General features: G+C 39.0%; 1 protein-coding gene across 1 annotated transcript in view; it reads right to left on the reverse strand.

Annotated features, from left to right (window-relative positions):
• Positions 1-16938, reverse strand: part of THSD7A (thrombospondin type 1 domain containing 7A) — a 468774-nt gene that overhangs the window by 223492 nt on the left and 228344 nt on the right. Inside the window, exon 3 of the mRNA XM_004045112.4 lies at positions 2428-2676. Coding sequence (XP_004045160.3) covers positions 2428-2676 — 249 coding nt within the window. The remainder of the gene's footprint in view (positions 1-2427; positions 2677-16938) is intronic.

Below are 16938 nucleotides of genomic sequence, written 5' to 3' on the forward strand. Positions count from 1 at the left end.
CATTTAATGAGAGGTTAAATTTAGGGTGATCCTGTTTCAATTGCAATTACTGGAAGTTACTTATAAATATTTTATGAAAAGGGAGCATAACGCTGAAAACATGAAAATTTATGTTCAATTAAGCTGAACCCAGGCTTGCCCTTTCTTGTTGCCTATAAGCAAAGGTGGATTGAATATGAAAATGGGAAACATTCTGAGTGATGATGAACCAAAACATTTGCTTTGCCTTTTACAAAATAAATGAAAACTGCACAGTGTAGCAAGATTATAATCGTATATTAGGGTTAAAAATTATAAGACAATAAATCAGAGTTTTCTCTTTATTGTCAATAATAAGATTTTTTTTTTTTTTGGTAGCACTGAGCATTCCTAATGAGTGCTGACGCATGATGCAAAAAGCTGGCACTTCTCATCACTGGAGCACAGGAAAGAAGATCTATGATGCTCAATTAAAGCTCCAATCAAGATTATGATGTGAGAAAAATGTCAGGGGATTGTCAGTCCAACACACGATTGAAGGAGATAGCTAGGGAAATATTTCCCGATGCCACCAAAGATAGGAAGTGATGGCATTTCTCCACCTCAAGGAAAATGGATATTCTAAAAGCACAAAGAACATGACTCATGTAGCACTTTGTGTCACTTTAACCAAGATGCTTCCTTAGTAATCAGATGAACAGCCAACATAGGTGCAAATGGATGTGCTAATATTCATCTGAATTAGGCAGAAGGTTAAACGGCCCTCAGATGTCTAATCTAGATGCTTCACTCTGTCAGTGGTAAGGTTTTGTGACAGTAAAGATGAACTTCATGCCTGTTTTTAAATTTTATAAGTGGGGATTTGTTGCTTAACGAATTGTGGGACTGGATCATGAAGAAACAACACCTGACATTAATTTATAAAGGAAGTGCAGCACTCAGGTCAATTACAGAAACACGAATAATTGATGCCTGGTTTGGGGATTGAAGGGGAAGGAAGCGAAACCAAATAGATCATTTGTTAAGGGAGTTGCAATAATTGTTTTAAATAAATGGAAGTTCTGATTTAGGTCACGCCAAAAAGTCCAATGAGAGGAATAGTTTGTCAATAATTTAAACTGGTTACACATTCTATGAAAAATGCTACCCCCAAAAAACGGCATGGAGAAAGATACTCAAGGATATATGTTTATTTTGTTAATTGTGTTCAAATATCTGAGAAGGAAAAGAATAAAGCACCTAGCTTGCAACAAAAATAGAGGAAACTCATAGGAGACAAAATACAGGAAATCCTGGCAACTTCCTTGAGCCTATCATGTGGAGAGGAACCAGAACAATCAGTGGGATAGGCAGAGACATTGGGGAGGAAATTCTCTGTGGAGGTTTCAGTCACTTTTTACATTAGAGCACAATGGATGAGTCCAAAGTGCTGCAGAATTATATATCTGGTATAAAACATTACTATTTTTTTGTTGTTGTTATAAGAATAGTAGTAGTAGTAATTTGCCTCCCCACTGGTTCATAAAGATCTAGCTATATGCATGTTCTTTAAATGTTTGGAATAATCCAGAGATGCTCTCAATGAAGTTCACACATCTCTATTGAAAAACTAATATAAGTTGCTTTATAAATATCCTATATACAGATTAAGCTGAAATATTGCTATTACCAAAATAATTCACAATGATAACTTGGAAATTATATTTTAATACTGTCATACTGCCAGATGTTTCAGAATGAGTCTTATTTAATCTGAATTCAATGAATATTTATTGAACACTTATTTTGTACCAGGTATTGTGATATATGCTAGTAATTAAACAAAAAGCAAACAAACAAAAAACCCAACCATTTTCCCAATATTAGTAAGCACAATCTTTGTCCTCATGGAACTTAAAGTCTCGTTATTTTGATGTAGTATCTTACTCTAGTGAATAGGATTTGTTATACAAAGTACTGAATTTTAATAGTTAACGATAATCTATATTTGGAAAGTTTATTTTACCTTGTGGAATGGAGGTTGACAAACTGTGGCCCAAGATCAAATCAACCTGCCACCTTTTTTTTATATAAATAAAATTTTATTGGAACACAGCCACACTCAGTTGTTTACATATTACCTCTAGCTCCAACAGCTGTGTTGAGTCATTGCAATAGAGACACGTATGGCCTGCAAAGCTTAATGTTTTAACTATCTACCCCTTTACAGAAAAATTTTGGCAACTCCTATTATAGAAAATACATAAACATAGAATTGGTGCTAAAAATTTCATGGAGATTTAGTTTGTCAGGACACTTTTATTCTGTAAAGTTTTTTTTAAGGATACTGTTTGTAAAGATATTTTTTATGTGTAAAAATTACTGTTGCTTAGAATACTGTTCAGTCAAAATCAAATAGCTGAGCAAATGTAGTTTGGGCAGACACTATACCCTTCTTTATTTACTCACGTGGCACAGGGGACAACTCCGTCTCCTTGAGACAAACAGGGTTCTTTTTCTTCAAATTCTGGACACTCCTTTTCACTGCCAATGGGAAACTGCCTGATGGTTCGTGTTCTTACACGAGTGCCTGCAGGGGACACCATGTCATGGCATGTTTTTGAGCAGGGGCTCCACTCTGACCACTCGGAAACCTGGCACTCTTTGGTGATCACACACGACTGGAAGGTCATTGGAAGCTTCTCTTGCTGGCAAAAGCTGTAAAAGAGCATTGATATTCTCATTACAGACTCACAGGCAGTTATGAACTTTGTCTTCTACACTCAAGACTGAATCAGCTTGGGCATTTTTATTTCTACTTGGAGGTGTGATTCCAATTTCATTGAAAATACATCAACATTTATGATGTGGAAAAGCAGTTAGACTCAAAGCTAACATTTGCATATTCTTCTGTTTTCTAAGAGTTGTTAAACCATTCATAGGAAATAGAAAATAAAGAGAATTAAGTAAAATTAGCTAAAGCTAAGTTTACCATACTGTTCATTTTACTCATTCCAGACTTGTTTTAACTTTGAAAATGAGAAACCAAGAACTGTTAACATATGCTAATTTCCATTCTGTTTAGGGAATCAAGTAAATATGGCTGCGTAAGTGTGATGGTTAATACTGAGTGTCAAATTGATTGGATTGAAGCATGCAAAGTATTGGTCCTGGGCATGTCTGTGAGGGTGTTGCCGAAGGAGATTAACATTTGAGTCACTGGCTGGGAAAGGCAGACCCACCCTTAATCTGAGTGGACACCATCTAATCAGCTGCCAATGCGGCTAGAATATAAAGCAATCAGGAAAACATGAAAAGAGTAGACTGGCCTAACCTCTCAACCTGCATCTTTCTCCCGTGCTAGATGCTTCCTGCCCTGGAACATCAGACTCCAAGTTCTTCAGTTGTGGAACTCAGACTGGCTCTCCTTGCTCCTCAGCTTGCAGACGGCCTATTGTGGGACCTTGTGATCATGTGAGATAATACTTAATAACTACACTTTATACATATATCTATCCTATCAGTTCTGTCCCTCTAGAGAACCCTGACTAAGATTTTGGTACCAGGAGTGGCTCTAGAGGAGCAGAATATTAAGGATGGAATTCTTTCATTGGTTTTGGGATTTCTGGAGTTGGCTGCTTAATATTAGACCCCAAAATGCTAAGGACTCTACTTCTAATAGTATGGAAAACACTCATAGTCCTTGGTGTGAACTGTTTAGGGAGTTATGCAAAATAAATGCATTTGACGCTCCTGATTCATTGCTCGTGAAGGCAAGGAGTTTAGTGACTCTACATATAATACCTTTGACCATATATGGAGAACCAAGAAACATAATGAAGCTAGTTCATTGCTCCTAAGTTCAGTGGAAAAGTGATGAAAGAAAATGATAAATTCAGGGATTCTAACTCCTAGCTTCAGAAGCAGATACTGAGCCTCAAATCTGCTAAGATTGTCCTGAGTGAAAGACTTACCTTCTGTTGAGAAGGAGCTGAAATTGTGGCAAAACAGACACAAGCTCTTATCATGTGAGTGGCTGACCTGTAATGAAAGGTGCATGCACAGCCTCACCAGGTGTCTACTGTTAAAGTGAGGGCATTGACTGGAAAAGAATGGGACCCTGCAACTTGGAATGCGGACGTGTGGGGGGACCCTGATGAAGCTGGGGACACTGAGTTTGTAAACTCTGATGAATCTTTTTGCCAGAAGAAAAAGCTTCCCTGTCCCCAGTAGTGACAACATCCACCCCCCAACCCATGCTGCCATCAGCCTTTCCACCTTTGTCTGAGGAGATAAACCCTGCACTGCCTGAGGCAACAGTGATGGCCTCCCCTGAGGCAGGTGCCAGGCAAGATAATGTTGATTCTCCTCAGGAGCCACCCCCAACACCCCTGTTTGCTTCTAGACCTACAACTAGACTAAAGTCCTGGCAGGCCCCTAGAGGTGGGGTTGACAGTGTGACCCATGAGGAGGTGTGCTACACTTGAGAACCGCTTGAATTCTCTAATTAATATAAACAGAAATCTGCAGAACAGGCATGGGAATGGATATTAAGAGTGTGGGGTAATGGTGGAAGGAAGATAGAGTCGGGTCAGGCTGAATTTATTGATTTGGGCCCACTAAGTAGGGACTCTGCATTTAATGTTCCAGCTTGGGGAGTTAAAAAAGGTTCTAATGGTTTATTTGCTTGGTTAGCTAAAATATGGATAAAAGATGGCCCATTGTGAGCGAGCTGGAAATGCCTGATCTCCCCTGGTTTAATGTAGAGGAAGGGATCCAAAGGCTTAGGGAGATTGGGATGGTGAAGTGGATTAGTCGTTTTATACCTACTCATCCCAGCTAGGAGGTCCAGAAGATATACCCTTGACCAATGCCTTGCAAAATAGATTTGTGAGGGCAGCACCTGCATCTTTGAAAAGTCCAGTAATTGCTCTTCTCTGTATGTCAGATCTAACAGTGGAAACCAAAGTCACTCAACTACAAAACTTATATACAATGAGAATAATTGGATCCTGAGGTGGCAAGGGCCAAGTGGCGGCACTCAACCATCAAAGGCAAGGCGGGCATAGCTATCGTAATGGACAGCAGAGGCAAAGCAGCAATCAGAATAGTCTGACTCATGTAGAGCTCTGGCATTGGTTAATTAATCATAGTGTTCCTAGAAGTGAAATTGATAGGAAGCCTACTGTATTCCTACTTAATTTATATAGGCAGAAAACTTCTAGGTCATACGGACAAAAGACATTTGAATTATAAAAACAGAGAATCATGGTCCCTCAATCAATTTCCAGGCTTGAGCCAGTTTACAGACCCAGAACCTCTTGAATGAAAGGGAGGCTGGGTCCCCTTGGGGAAGAACACCACTACATTATGGACAATTTATGCTGTTAATCTTTCTTCCATCCTTCCCCAAGGGAACCTCTGGCCTTTTACCTGGGTAACTGTGCATTGGGAAAGGGAAATGATCAGACATTTTGGGGATTACTGGACACTTGCTCGGAGCTGACATTGATTCCAGGGGACCCAAAACATCATTGTGGTCCTCCAGTTAAAGTAGGGGCATATTGAGGTCAGGTAACTAATGGAGTTTTAGCTGAGGTCCAACTTACAATTACAGTCCAATCCAGTGGTTCCCGGGATTCATCCTGTGGTCGTTTCCCCAGTGCCAGAATGCATAATTGGCATAGACACACTTAGCAGCGGACAGAACCCCCACATTGGCTCCCTGACTGGTAGGGTGAGGGCTATTATGGTGGGAAAGGCCAAATGGAAGCCATTAGAGCTGCCTCTACCTAGAAAAATATTAAATCAAAAACAATATCGCATAGCAGGAGGGATTGAGGAGATTAGTGCCACCATCAAGGACCTGAAAGACGCAGGGTTGGTGATTCCTACCATATCCCTGTTCGACTCTCCCATTTGGCCTGTGCAGAAGACAGATGGATCTTGGAGAATGACAGTGGATTATCATAAGATTAATCAAGTGGCAACTCCCATTGCAGCTGCTATACCAGATGTGGCTTCATTGCTTGAGCAAATTAACACATCTCCTGATACCTGGTATGCAGCCATTGACATGGCAAGTGCCTTTTCTCCATTCCTGTCCATAAGGCCCATCAGAAGCAATTTGCCTTCAGCTGGCAAGGCCAGCAGTATACCTTTACTGTCCTACCTCAGGGGTATATCAACTCTCCAGCTTTGTGTCATCATCTTATTCAGAAAGACCTTGATTGCTTTTCACTTCCACAAAGTATCACACTGGTCCATTACATTGATGACATTATGCTGATTAGATCCAGTGAGATCTAGGTCTAGAAGTAGCAAACACACTAGACTTATTGATGAGACATTTGCATGCTAGAGGATGGGAAATAAATCCGACTAAAATTCAGGGAACTTCTACCTCAGTAAAATTTCTAGGGGTCCAGTGGTGTGGGGCCTGTCAAGATATTCCTTCTAAGGTGAAGGATAAGTTGCTGCATTTGGCTCCTCCTACAACCAAGAAAGAGGCACAATGGCTAGTGGGCTTATTTGGATTTTGGAGGGAACACATTCCTCAACTGGTGTGTTAGTCTGGCCCATATACCGAGTGACCTGAAATACTGCCAGTTTTGAGTGGGGTCCAGAACAGGAGAAGGCTCTGCAACGGGTCCAGGCTGCTGTGCAAGCTGCTCTGCCACTTAGGCCATATAACCCCCCATATCCAATGGTGATTGAGGTGTCAGTGGCAGATACGCATGCTGTTTGGAGCCTTTTGCAGGCCCCCATAGGTGAATCACATCAGAGGCCTCCAGGATTTTGGAGCAAGGCCCTGCCATCTTCTGCAGATAACTACTCTCCTTTTGAGAGACAGCTCTTGGCCTGTTACTGGGCTTTGGTGGAAACTGAACGTTTGATTATACGTCATCAAGTCTCCATGTGACCTGAACTGCCTATCATGTACTGGGTGCTTTCTGACCCATCTAGCCATAAAGTGGATCATGCACAGCAGCATTCCATCATCAAATGGACGTGGCATAAATGTGATCAGGCTAGAGCAGGTCCTGAAGGCACAAGTAAGCTACATGAGGAAGTGGCTCAAATGCCCATGGTCTCCACTCCTGCCACCCTGCCTTCTCTTCCCCAGCCTGTACCGATGGCCTCATGGGGAGTTCCCTATGATCAGTTGACAGAGGAAGAGAAGACTAGGGTCTGCTTCAAAGATGGTTCTGCATGGTATGCAGGCGCCACCTGAAAGTGGACAGCTGCAGCACTAAGCCCCTTTCTAGGACTTCCCTCAAGGACAGCAGTGAAGGGCAATCTTACCAGTGAGCAGAACTTCGAGCAGTGCACCTAGTGGTGCACTTTGCATGGGAGGAGAAATGGCCTGATGTGTGATTATATACTGATTCATTGGCTGTAGCCAATGGTTTGGCTGGATGGTCAGGGACTTGGAAGAAGCATGACTGGAAAATTGGTGACAAAGAAATTTGGGGAAGAGGTGTATGGATGAAACTCTCTGAGTGGTCAACAACTGTGAAGATATTTGTATCCCATGTGAGTGCTCACCAATGGGTGACCTCAGCAGGGGAGGATTTTAATAATCAAGTGGATAGGATGACCTGTTCTGTGGACACCATTCAGCCTCTTTCCCCAGCCACCCCTGTCATCACCCAGTGGGCCCATGAACAAAGTGGCCATAGTGGCACAGATGGAGGTTATGGATGGGCTCAGCAACATGGACTTCCCCTCACCAAGGCTGACCTGGCTATGGCCACTGCTAAGTGCCCAATTTGCCAGCAGCAGAGACCAACACTGAGCCTTTCATATGGTACTATTCCTCAAGGTGATCAGCCAGCTTCCTGGTGGCAGGTTGATTACATTGGACCTCTTCCATCATGGAAAAGGCAGAGGTTTGTCCTCACTGGAATAGACACTTACTCCTGATATGGGTTTGCCTATCCTGCACGCAATGCTTCTGCCAAGACTACCATCAGTGGACTCATGGAATGTCTTATTCACCATCATGGTATTCCACACAGCATTGCCTCTGACCAAGGCACTCACTTCACAGCTAAAGAAGTGTAACAGTGGGCTCATGCTCATGAAATTCACTGGTCTTATCATGTTCCCCATCATCCTGAAGCAGCTGGATTGATAGAATGGGGGAATGGCCTTTTGAAGTCACAATTACAACGTAAACAAGGTAACAATAGTTTGCAGGGCTGGGGCAAAGTTCTCCAGATGGCCGTGAATGCTCTGAATCAGCATGAAATATATGGTACTGTTTCTCCCATAGCCAGAACTCATGGGTCCAGGAATCAAGGGATGGATGTAGAAGTGGCTCCACTCACCATCATCCCTAGTGATCCACTAGCAAAATTTTTCCTTCCCGTTCCTGCAACATTACATTCTGTTGACCTAGAGGTCTTAGTTCCAGAGACAGGAATGCTGCCACCAGGAGACACATCAATGATTCCATTAAACTGGAAGTTAAGGTTGCTACCTGGACACTTTGGGCTCCTTCTACCTTTAACTCAACAGGCTAAGAAGGGAGTTACAGTATTGGCTGGGGTGATTGACCCAGACTAACAAGATGAAATCAGTTTACTACTCCATAACAGAGGTAAGGAAAAGTATGCATGGAATACAGGAGATCCATTAGGGCGTCCCTTAGTATTGTCATGCCCTGTGATTAAGGTCAGTAGGAAGGAAAGTGGATAGGATAAGGAAAAGTATGCATGGAATACAGGAGATCAATTAGGGCGTCTCTTAGTATTACCATGCCCTGTGATTAAGGTCAATGGGAAACTGCAACAGCCAAATCCAGGCAGGACTACAACTGGCCCAGACTCTTCAGAAATGAAAGTTTGGGTCACTCCACCAGGAAAAATACCACAGACTGCTGAGGTGCTTGCTGAAGGCAAAGGGAATACAGAATGAGTAGCAGAAGAAGGTAGTCATCAATACCAGCTACGACCACGTGGCCAGCTGCAGAAAAGAAGACCGTAATTGTCATCAGTATTTCCTCCTTCTTTTGTTAAAAACATGTTTGTTTATGTATACACTTCTACTAAGAAAATGTCTTCATTTTATTTCCTTTTTCCTTTATCATGTGACATAAGATTTACTGACTTCATATCAGTATTTAAGTATGGTTAACTTTATGTAATAGTATTTGGTTTGGGGATTGGTGCATTTCTGGTTGTACGAAGGATAGTTGTATTATGTTAGGCATAATTATGATCTTACTATTGTCTTTATTTTAAGATTATGTATCATCTCCGGAGATGTGTATGGGTTCAAGTTGACAAGGGGTAGATCTGTGATGGTTAATACGGAGTGTCAACTTGATTGGATGGAAGGATGCAAAGTATTCATGCTGGGTGTGTCTGTGAGGGTGTTGCCAAAGGAGATTAACATTTGAGTCAATGGGCTGGGAAAGGCAGAAACACCTTTCATCTGGGTGGGCACCATCTAATCAGCTGCCAGTGAATCTAGAATATAAAGCAGTCAGAAAAACATGAAAAGACTAGAGTGGCCTAACCTCTCAGCCTACATCTTTCTCCTGTGATGGATGCTTCCTACCCTCAAACATTGGACTCCAAGTTTTTCAGTTTTGGGACTCGGACTGGCTCTCCTAGCTCCTCAGCTTGCAGATGGCCTATTCTGGGATCTTGTGATTGTGTGAGTTAATAATAAACTCATATATATGGCCTATTAGTTCTGTCCCTCTAGAGAATCTTGACTAATATAATAACTTAATACCATATTGTTTAGAATAGAAAAAAAATTAGTATGTGCCTTAACATTATTTTTAATATCACTTGAAACTTTAGAGGCAATTATAATTATAATGGATGCTTATTCAAGTACATCCACTTTTCTATTCAAACTTTGACACATAGGATACATGTGGGTTTCCTAATTAAATATAACATAAGTATTAATAATATACATCTATTTACCTAAAAACTGTAGAGATATCCACTAAATATACCTTTAATATTTATTTTATCAGTATTTATGTTCAAACTTTTATCTATCTACTTGTACTTCAATTAAAGGGATGGTGGATTCTAAATTATAATGCCTACATATGAAGATGAAGATGATGGTATGGATGTCATCAATTGGTGGTACATATACTTTGAAGAGTTTTCGTGAAATTGGATGGACTTGTGTTGATTTGTAGTTTAACTCTTGCGCATTCTCAATAATCAATAGTGTATATTTACAAGACACAGGGAGCTCTCGCTATGAAGAGCCATCTTGTCCAATGGGAAAATGCACTGATTCTTCTGCCTCATCATTCAGTTGCTATATTTAACTGTGGTAATCAACCATAGAGATGCTGGTCCATTTTAATGCAACAACTCATGTTCAGTCTTCTTAATCCTACTGGCATATGTATGAAAATTGCATTCCCAGGAGACAATTACAGCTCAAAGCATCACAGTCAATTTGTCTGAGTTGAGAGGACTGGGAAGAAGATCATCTGAGAGTGGTGGTAAAAGGGCTGTGTGAGTCAGCTCTGTTTTCCCTACAACAACGGAGAGGACCAAAATCCCATTGCTACTCAGTGTCATGTATTGATGCTAACCATGAAGCAAGACTTTCTCTTTGATGAGGAAGATTTCACTCTTATACTTATGAGTTTATCAGTGAAAGACTTGCAAAATAATGACTGACATCTTCTGTAATTCCTCTCTTACAAAACTACATATTTCATTTCCTTTAGATACATTTCTTATTCTTCCTAATATTTTTTTCATATTCATATGTATACATCATCCTCTTTTTAATACTTATTAAGCTCATATTGTATGTGCAGAGAAAGGATTAACAATCTCAGCTTTTTGTAGAGACTATGACTATTGGTTAACTGCTTCCAGTTAGTTACTCTGGTAACCTGATAAAAGAAGAATGACAACTTGTTACTAGATTATATTGTTAATGATAAAATATCTCCTGAGATAAATTGCACCTGCACTGGGGACACTGTGAACACCTGGTAAGCAGTCGCAGCTTTGGGCTTCTCTGCATGTGGCAACTCTTAGAACAGAGCTTGTCTCTTGTGGCAACCTTGGAGACTATGACTGTAGGATCACTTCAAGAGATGCAGCTTTTGTGGGAAATAAAGCTTTTAAGCCAGGAGAGCTCCTGGACCTACCTGATATGCAACTCATCTTGCATCTGAACTGTGCTGCATGGACATCTAGGAGAATTCCAACCAGACGAGCAATGTGTGATACTACAATAATGACAAATTCCAGTTCCTGTTCTGTGTCCTTCTAAGCAGACTGATGCCGGTGTGACTTATGGTAGACTTCTGAATCTTAAGAATTTGAATGTTTGGTAGAACCCCAAATGTAAAACTACTCACATTGCCTTGTTTAATACTCTCAATAATCTTCTTATCTGGATATCACTATTAGTCCCATTTCATAGGGTAGCAGCCTTCAAGAGGTTAGAAAACTTGGCAAAGTTCACACAGAGTAAACAGTTGACTGGAATTCAAACTTGGATTTCCTAAAAGCAAGGCCCATTTTCTTAACCTTACTTCTCACAGTTTAAACTGGCTATAAATCTATTTGTTAGAGCAACTGCTTTTTTAGCCAATGCCAAAGTTACTGATATATTGTGATCAACTAGTATCACTGTCTCAAAGACACAGGATTTCTACTATCTATGCACTTTGCAAATGTGCTGCTTGCCCAAAGGAGAACTTAGGAATTATGGAAAAGCCAAACCAGATATATTTTTCTAATAAATGTTAACAATTTTCAACACAGGTATTAAATATGAGAAATTAATTGCATAAAGAAAAATATGATATTATATGATTATGTAGTTTACATATATAATATACATGTATGTGTGTGCATATATGTGTGTGTGTATGTGTATATATGTAGTTTATCTTTTCTATAATTTTTCAATACCCCAAACCTTTCAACAAATATGTATTAAGTAACTCTACTTAATACTGGGCTTCAGAAGCACAAAGACAAGATTACAGCAATTAAGTTGGAAGCATGTAATTTTGCTAGGGGAGGTACAGAAAGTTACATAAAGTAGTAAGTTACTATGGTGAATTTCAAATTACATATTAGAATTTGTCATGTTGAGATGAAGGTAATTAATGGAAATATCAGATAAATAGCCTTTTTTTGTTTGCGTATTTATTGGTGGATGGGAGAAAATGGATTTTTCCTTGGTCTCAACTTAGGACAGTTTTGGGTGAGCAGTGAAAATAAGAATGGAAATTGAAGGCCTCGGTCTGATTCCAGGCTGTTATGTAAGTGTAGAATAAGACCTCCTGTGGGTGATAATGCCATCGAAACATGTGGCACAAAAAGAAGTTGATATTTGTATTTTACGTAGATTCTGGTGGTGGGGTGGGAGAATGAATTATTACAATATGAGATTGAAGATAAGAAGATTCTCAAGATGATGATAACATTAGTATTTACAATAAACATATATTAGTGCTTACTATGTGCCAGACACTGTTCTAATCTTTATGTATATAAAATGTATTGAATTATTAATCTGAGACTTCAGAACAATTTCATGAAGTAGATATTATTATTATTGCAACTTAGTACTGATGAAGAAACTGAGTACAAGGAGGTTAAAGAGTTTTCCCAAGGTCTTGCTTACGAAGCAATCAAGCTGAGTGAGGTATTATGATGAATACAGGCAATCCATCATTGAAGGTCTACAAAGAACCGGGTACCATGTTGAGTTTTACCTAGAATATCTCAGATAACCCTCAAAACTGCTTTGTAAAGCAGAGGTCCACTCTATCTATCCATGTATTTGTTTTTAATAGTTACTGCCAGGAAGTATTCTCTAAATGCATCACTTAAAAAAAAACATATTTTTAATAATTAAAGCTTTCTTTAACATCACAATTTTTAAAAAATATGTTTCTTTTTTCCCAGATTTAATGAGATATGATTTATTTTTACAGACAAGGAAATGAAATTTAAATGTTTTCTCCAAGTCATATAACTAGAAATTAGCAGGCCTGGAATTCAAACTATATTTTTCTGCTTATGAGGGTTTCAACAAAGGCAACAGTAGTAGAAACTAAAAGCAGTTGTAAACTACAAGAGAAGAGGAATTAGGGACTATAAGACCTGGTGTATAGTTGAAGGAATTAAAAGAGAACAAGCAGCCACTGAATAATTCAGATGTTTCTAACTTTGGCAATCTTGTGAATGACAATGCAATTCTCTGAAATGCAGAACACAGAATGAGAAGCAAATTTCTGGCAGTTTATAAATGAGTTTAACATTAATTTCTTGACTTGATGTGGATATATCCAGCATATATCCAGTAGGCAGAAATGTTGAGTAGACAGATGCAGAAGTAAAGGCTGGAATTTATTTGAAAGCTCAGGATGGCACATATGCTTCTTAGAAATCACAAGCATATCAGAGTTCAAAGCCAAGGCCACAGGAGTAGATGAGCGCTCACACACTGGGACTCATGTTACTGCTGCATCATACACACATGGCCTTAAAGTGGACCTCGGTGGGACCATGAGGACTGTAATGTTCATTTCTTTCATTTTGAAAATGGGTAGGTTGTATGTCTTCACTGTAGTGGCAAAACCTGAACTGTCACCTGTAAATCATGTTTGAAAATGCTTTGCTTAGAATTGACATATTTAACCTCTCTCCTTTATCCCTCCTCTCTCTATATGTACATGTATATATGTATATATGTATATATGTATCTATCTATAGATATAGACACAGATATATGAAAAAACATTTTTTAAACTTTTCTTCCTAATATGGAAAAAAAACAAATGATGGTTGCATGTTGGATGTCACCATAGGTCCACTGCTTCTAATGCAGGGAAAGTCATGAAAATGAGCCCAATAATTTCTCATCATTTTGCTGAAGTTTAACATCTGCAGTCTAGGGCACTGGAGTGGAAGTTGTTCCTACTGGCTTAGTCTAATCTAAAGTTTTGCTAATCAGAGCTGGGGCTGTGGACCAACACCATCAGCATTAACTGGGAGCTTGTCAGACCCCCGCTCCACGCTACAAATCAGAATCTGATTTTAACAGCATTCCCAGAAGATCCATATGCACAGTAAAGTTTGAAAAACACTCAAACACTCAAAAATACAAGCCAGCTAACATTTACACTTAATCTTCATCAATGTAGCCCTACTTGTAACAGACAACAGAAATTCAGTATATCACACAGATAGAATTTCTTATCACATATTAGGCAGTTTACCAATAATTGGATAGGCTGGAGGAAAAAAGCCCTAAGCCAAGTTTCCAGAGCAACTTCCAGCCCTCAGAATTGCACTGCTGTTTCTCTAAAGCTTTTTCATAAAGCTCTTTTCTGTGGCTACAGGAAGCTATGTTGCTGCTGGCACACACTGCCCCATGAAATGGGTACTCTGCCTCTCCCTATTGACCTCAGTTCAGAATCTAAGCCCAGCTCCAGAACATGTAATTGTTGGAATCTAAATCACATCCAGGCACCTGGCTGCAAGCAACTTTGGGAAACATCAATTTTAGTTTCCTGCCTTTGTAGTTCAGGAAGTCCCACTAGTGCAGTGCTAGTCAAAATGTGATCCATGAATGAGGGCAACTGTTTGTTGGGGTGTGCAATGAGCTAAGCACAGGAATTCAGAATAAATACTGAGGCAATTTTACAGCAATTTGAAATTTCTGTGACATCCACGTGCATGATCAGTGGACTCAACTCGATGAACAGGGTATAGGCCAGTTTTGTTACTCTTGAATTCTACTTTGAGAGGCATGTGGCATGAGCTACACAATAGACATGCACAGTAAGACCGTGTCACTGGAAGAGTAGGAAATCAAATGAAAACAAGCAACCAAAAATGTGACCCTTTGCCCCAGATAGCTTCAGAAGCTCTGCACTGGTGGAGTTGGATGATTGATGAGCGCAATCTATGAATGGGACCCTCCTAAACCCAGTTCAATTCCTAGCCCCTTTACGAGGCTTATTGTACTGTGATAAGCTTGTATGACTTTTCATAAATATAAAGCATTTTAGCACTTAACAATATATTATCTGTAAACAAAAGCCATAGCAATATTTCATTTTTAGCCTCTGTAGAATTAGTCTCTAATAAGCACTTATAATATTCTTATTGAGTTACAAAAATGTTTTCTTCCTGTAAAGATACAAATAAATTTAATAATACTTTTTTATATTAATGATATTACCTGACATCACTTGACAATATTAACAAATTTCCCCAATATTTGTAATGTGAACAAACAATTTAGTGTTCAGAGTAGAGTAAAATATTCATTTTGTGTAAAGCAAAATATATTTGTAGGCTTGTATACTTTGTAATGACAGCATGGCCACAGATTTATTTAATTAGATAATTTGTCCCAAGAATGAAAATGGCTGTTCAAATACTGGCCTTCAAAATATAAGAGTAATGGGACTTAAACCACATGCAAACTGTTACTGTAACTCTTTTGACATATGTAACAAACCTGCATGTTGTGCACATGTACCCTAGAACTTAAAGTATAATAATAAAAAAATATATATATATAAAAGAAAAAGGAAATGAGAAGCTTTTCAAGGTAGATGCATTTTTCACATATGCTAAGACAGCCATCAGCCGATTGACAGGTCTGTAGTCCCAACTCTTATGCTTTCATGTAAAAAGATTATATTTAAAATTATACTCAGATTTAGTACTGGAATATAACGCTAGTAGGAAATATATATGTTTTCCGACAAATCTATTGTTTGCTTTTTCAATACTAATGAATGGGGTAGGAGGATTTCTCAGTGTTTCTGAGACCGTTACTTATAGCAAGACAGAGGACGATGACTGCTGTGCTCATAGTCAAGAGATTTAAGATATTCCTAAACTGCCGCCCTTGAATTACATGACCCTGAGTAGATAGTGATCATTCTGTCCCACAGTTTTTCCATATGGTGAAATGATATTTTACTAAAAGATCAGTAATGTCCTTTCTTCAATAAAATTGTTCAACATTTTAAGTTTTTATAACTTAACCTAAGTTCTGATTGTCTTGTGTTTTCAGATTGAATCTTTAAAAAAATAGACTTTTCCACCTTTAACTATGTTCAAGTCACACTCCTTTTTTGAACACAAAATTAAATTTCTTATAATTATTTATTTATTTATTTATCAATTCAAAGGAGTGTTTTACAAATTCCCTTAATGAATTTTACTCTCTAAGTGTGCCCATTCCTTCATGGAATTCAGCAAGTTAGAAGCAGTAATTCTTTTGGAGGCAAAATGCACTCATGTTAAAGCCATTTTCCTTGTAAAAACAGAGGTCTTTTCCCTTGCTTTGATATTTGAAAATCTTTTGTTGAGCTGCTGGGGAACATTGCCAAACGGTGTCACCTGCCAGCTGGAGTGATCATATGCTCCCTATGAAAGCTGAGGGCCATGTTGCTGGTCAGCAGCTGAATGTGAGGATATCAGCACGGCGCAGATTTAGTAATGGGATAAACTGCTACGGTAATGAGGCCTCCCTGAAAGAGCCAGTACATTGATTTTCTATCCTTTCACACAGCGAATGCTTGCATGCAGCTGCTTACTTATCACCCATGCGGTTCCAGGCAGTGAACCATGGTGAAAATTCAGGACACAAACCCAAACCCACCTCAAGTGAAAACTCTAGGTGGGTTTATGAGACTGAGTAAATACTACCTACCACACTTCAAAAATGATGCTAAGTGGCATGATTGATTTTCGTAATTTGTTTCATCAAAGCCATTTTTTTAGAATTATGGAATTTTTGCCTGTTAAGAGGCCTGTTTTTAAAACTTAAACAAGAAGATTAGGAAAGGTAACCAAAAGATCTTTTAGATATCAATAATTTAAAAGGAGAATTACCAAGTACCAATTTAAAAATTGATTAACTGTTACATACTCCTATGAAAAATGAGAGGGAGAGAAAAACTAAGTCTAACATATCTGCAATTAAAGGATA

The sequence above is a fragment of the Gorilla gorilla genome, chromosome 6, assembly GCF_029281585.2.
Source record: "Gorilla gorilla gorilla isolate KB3781 chromosome 6, NHGRI_mGorGor1-v2.1_pri, whole genome shotgun sequence".
Classification (NCBI taxonomy): Eukaryota; Metazoa; Chordata; class Mammalia; order Primates; family Hominidae; genus Gorilla; species Gorilla gorilla.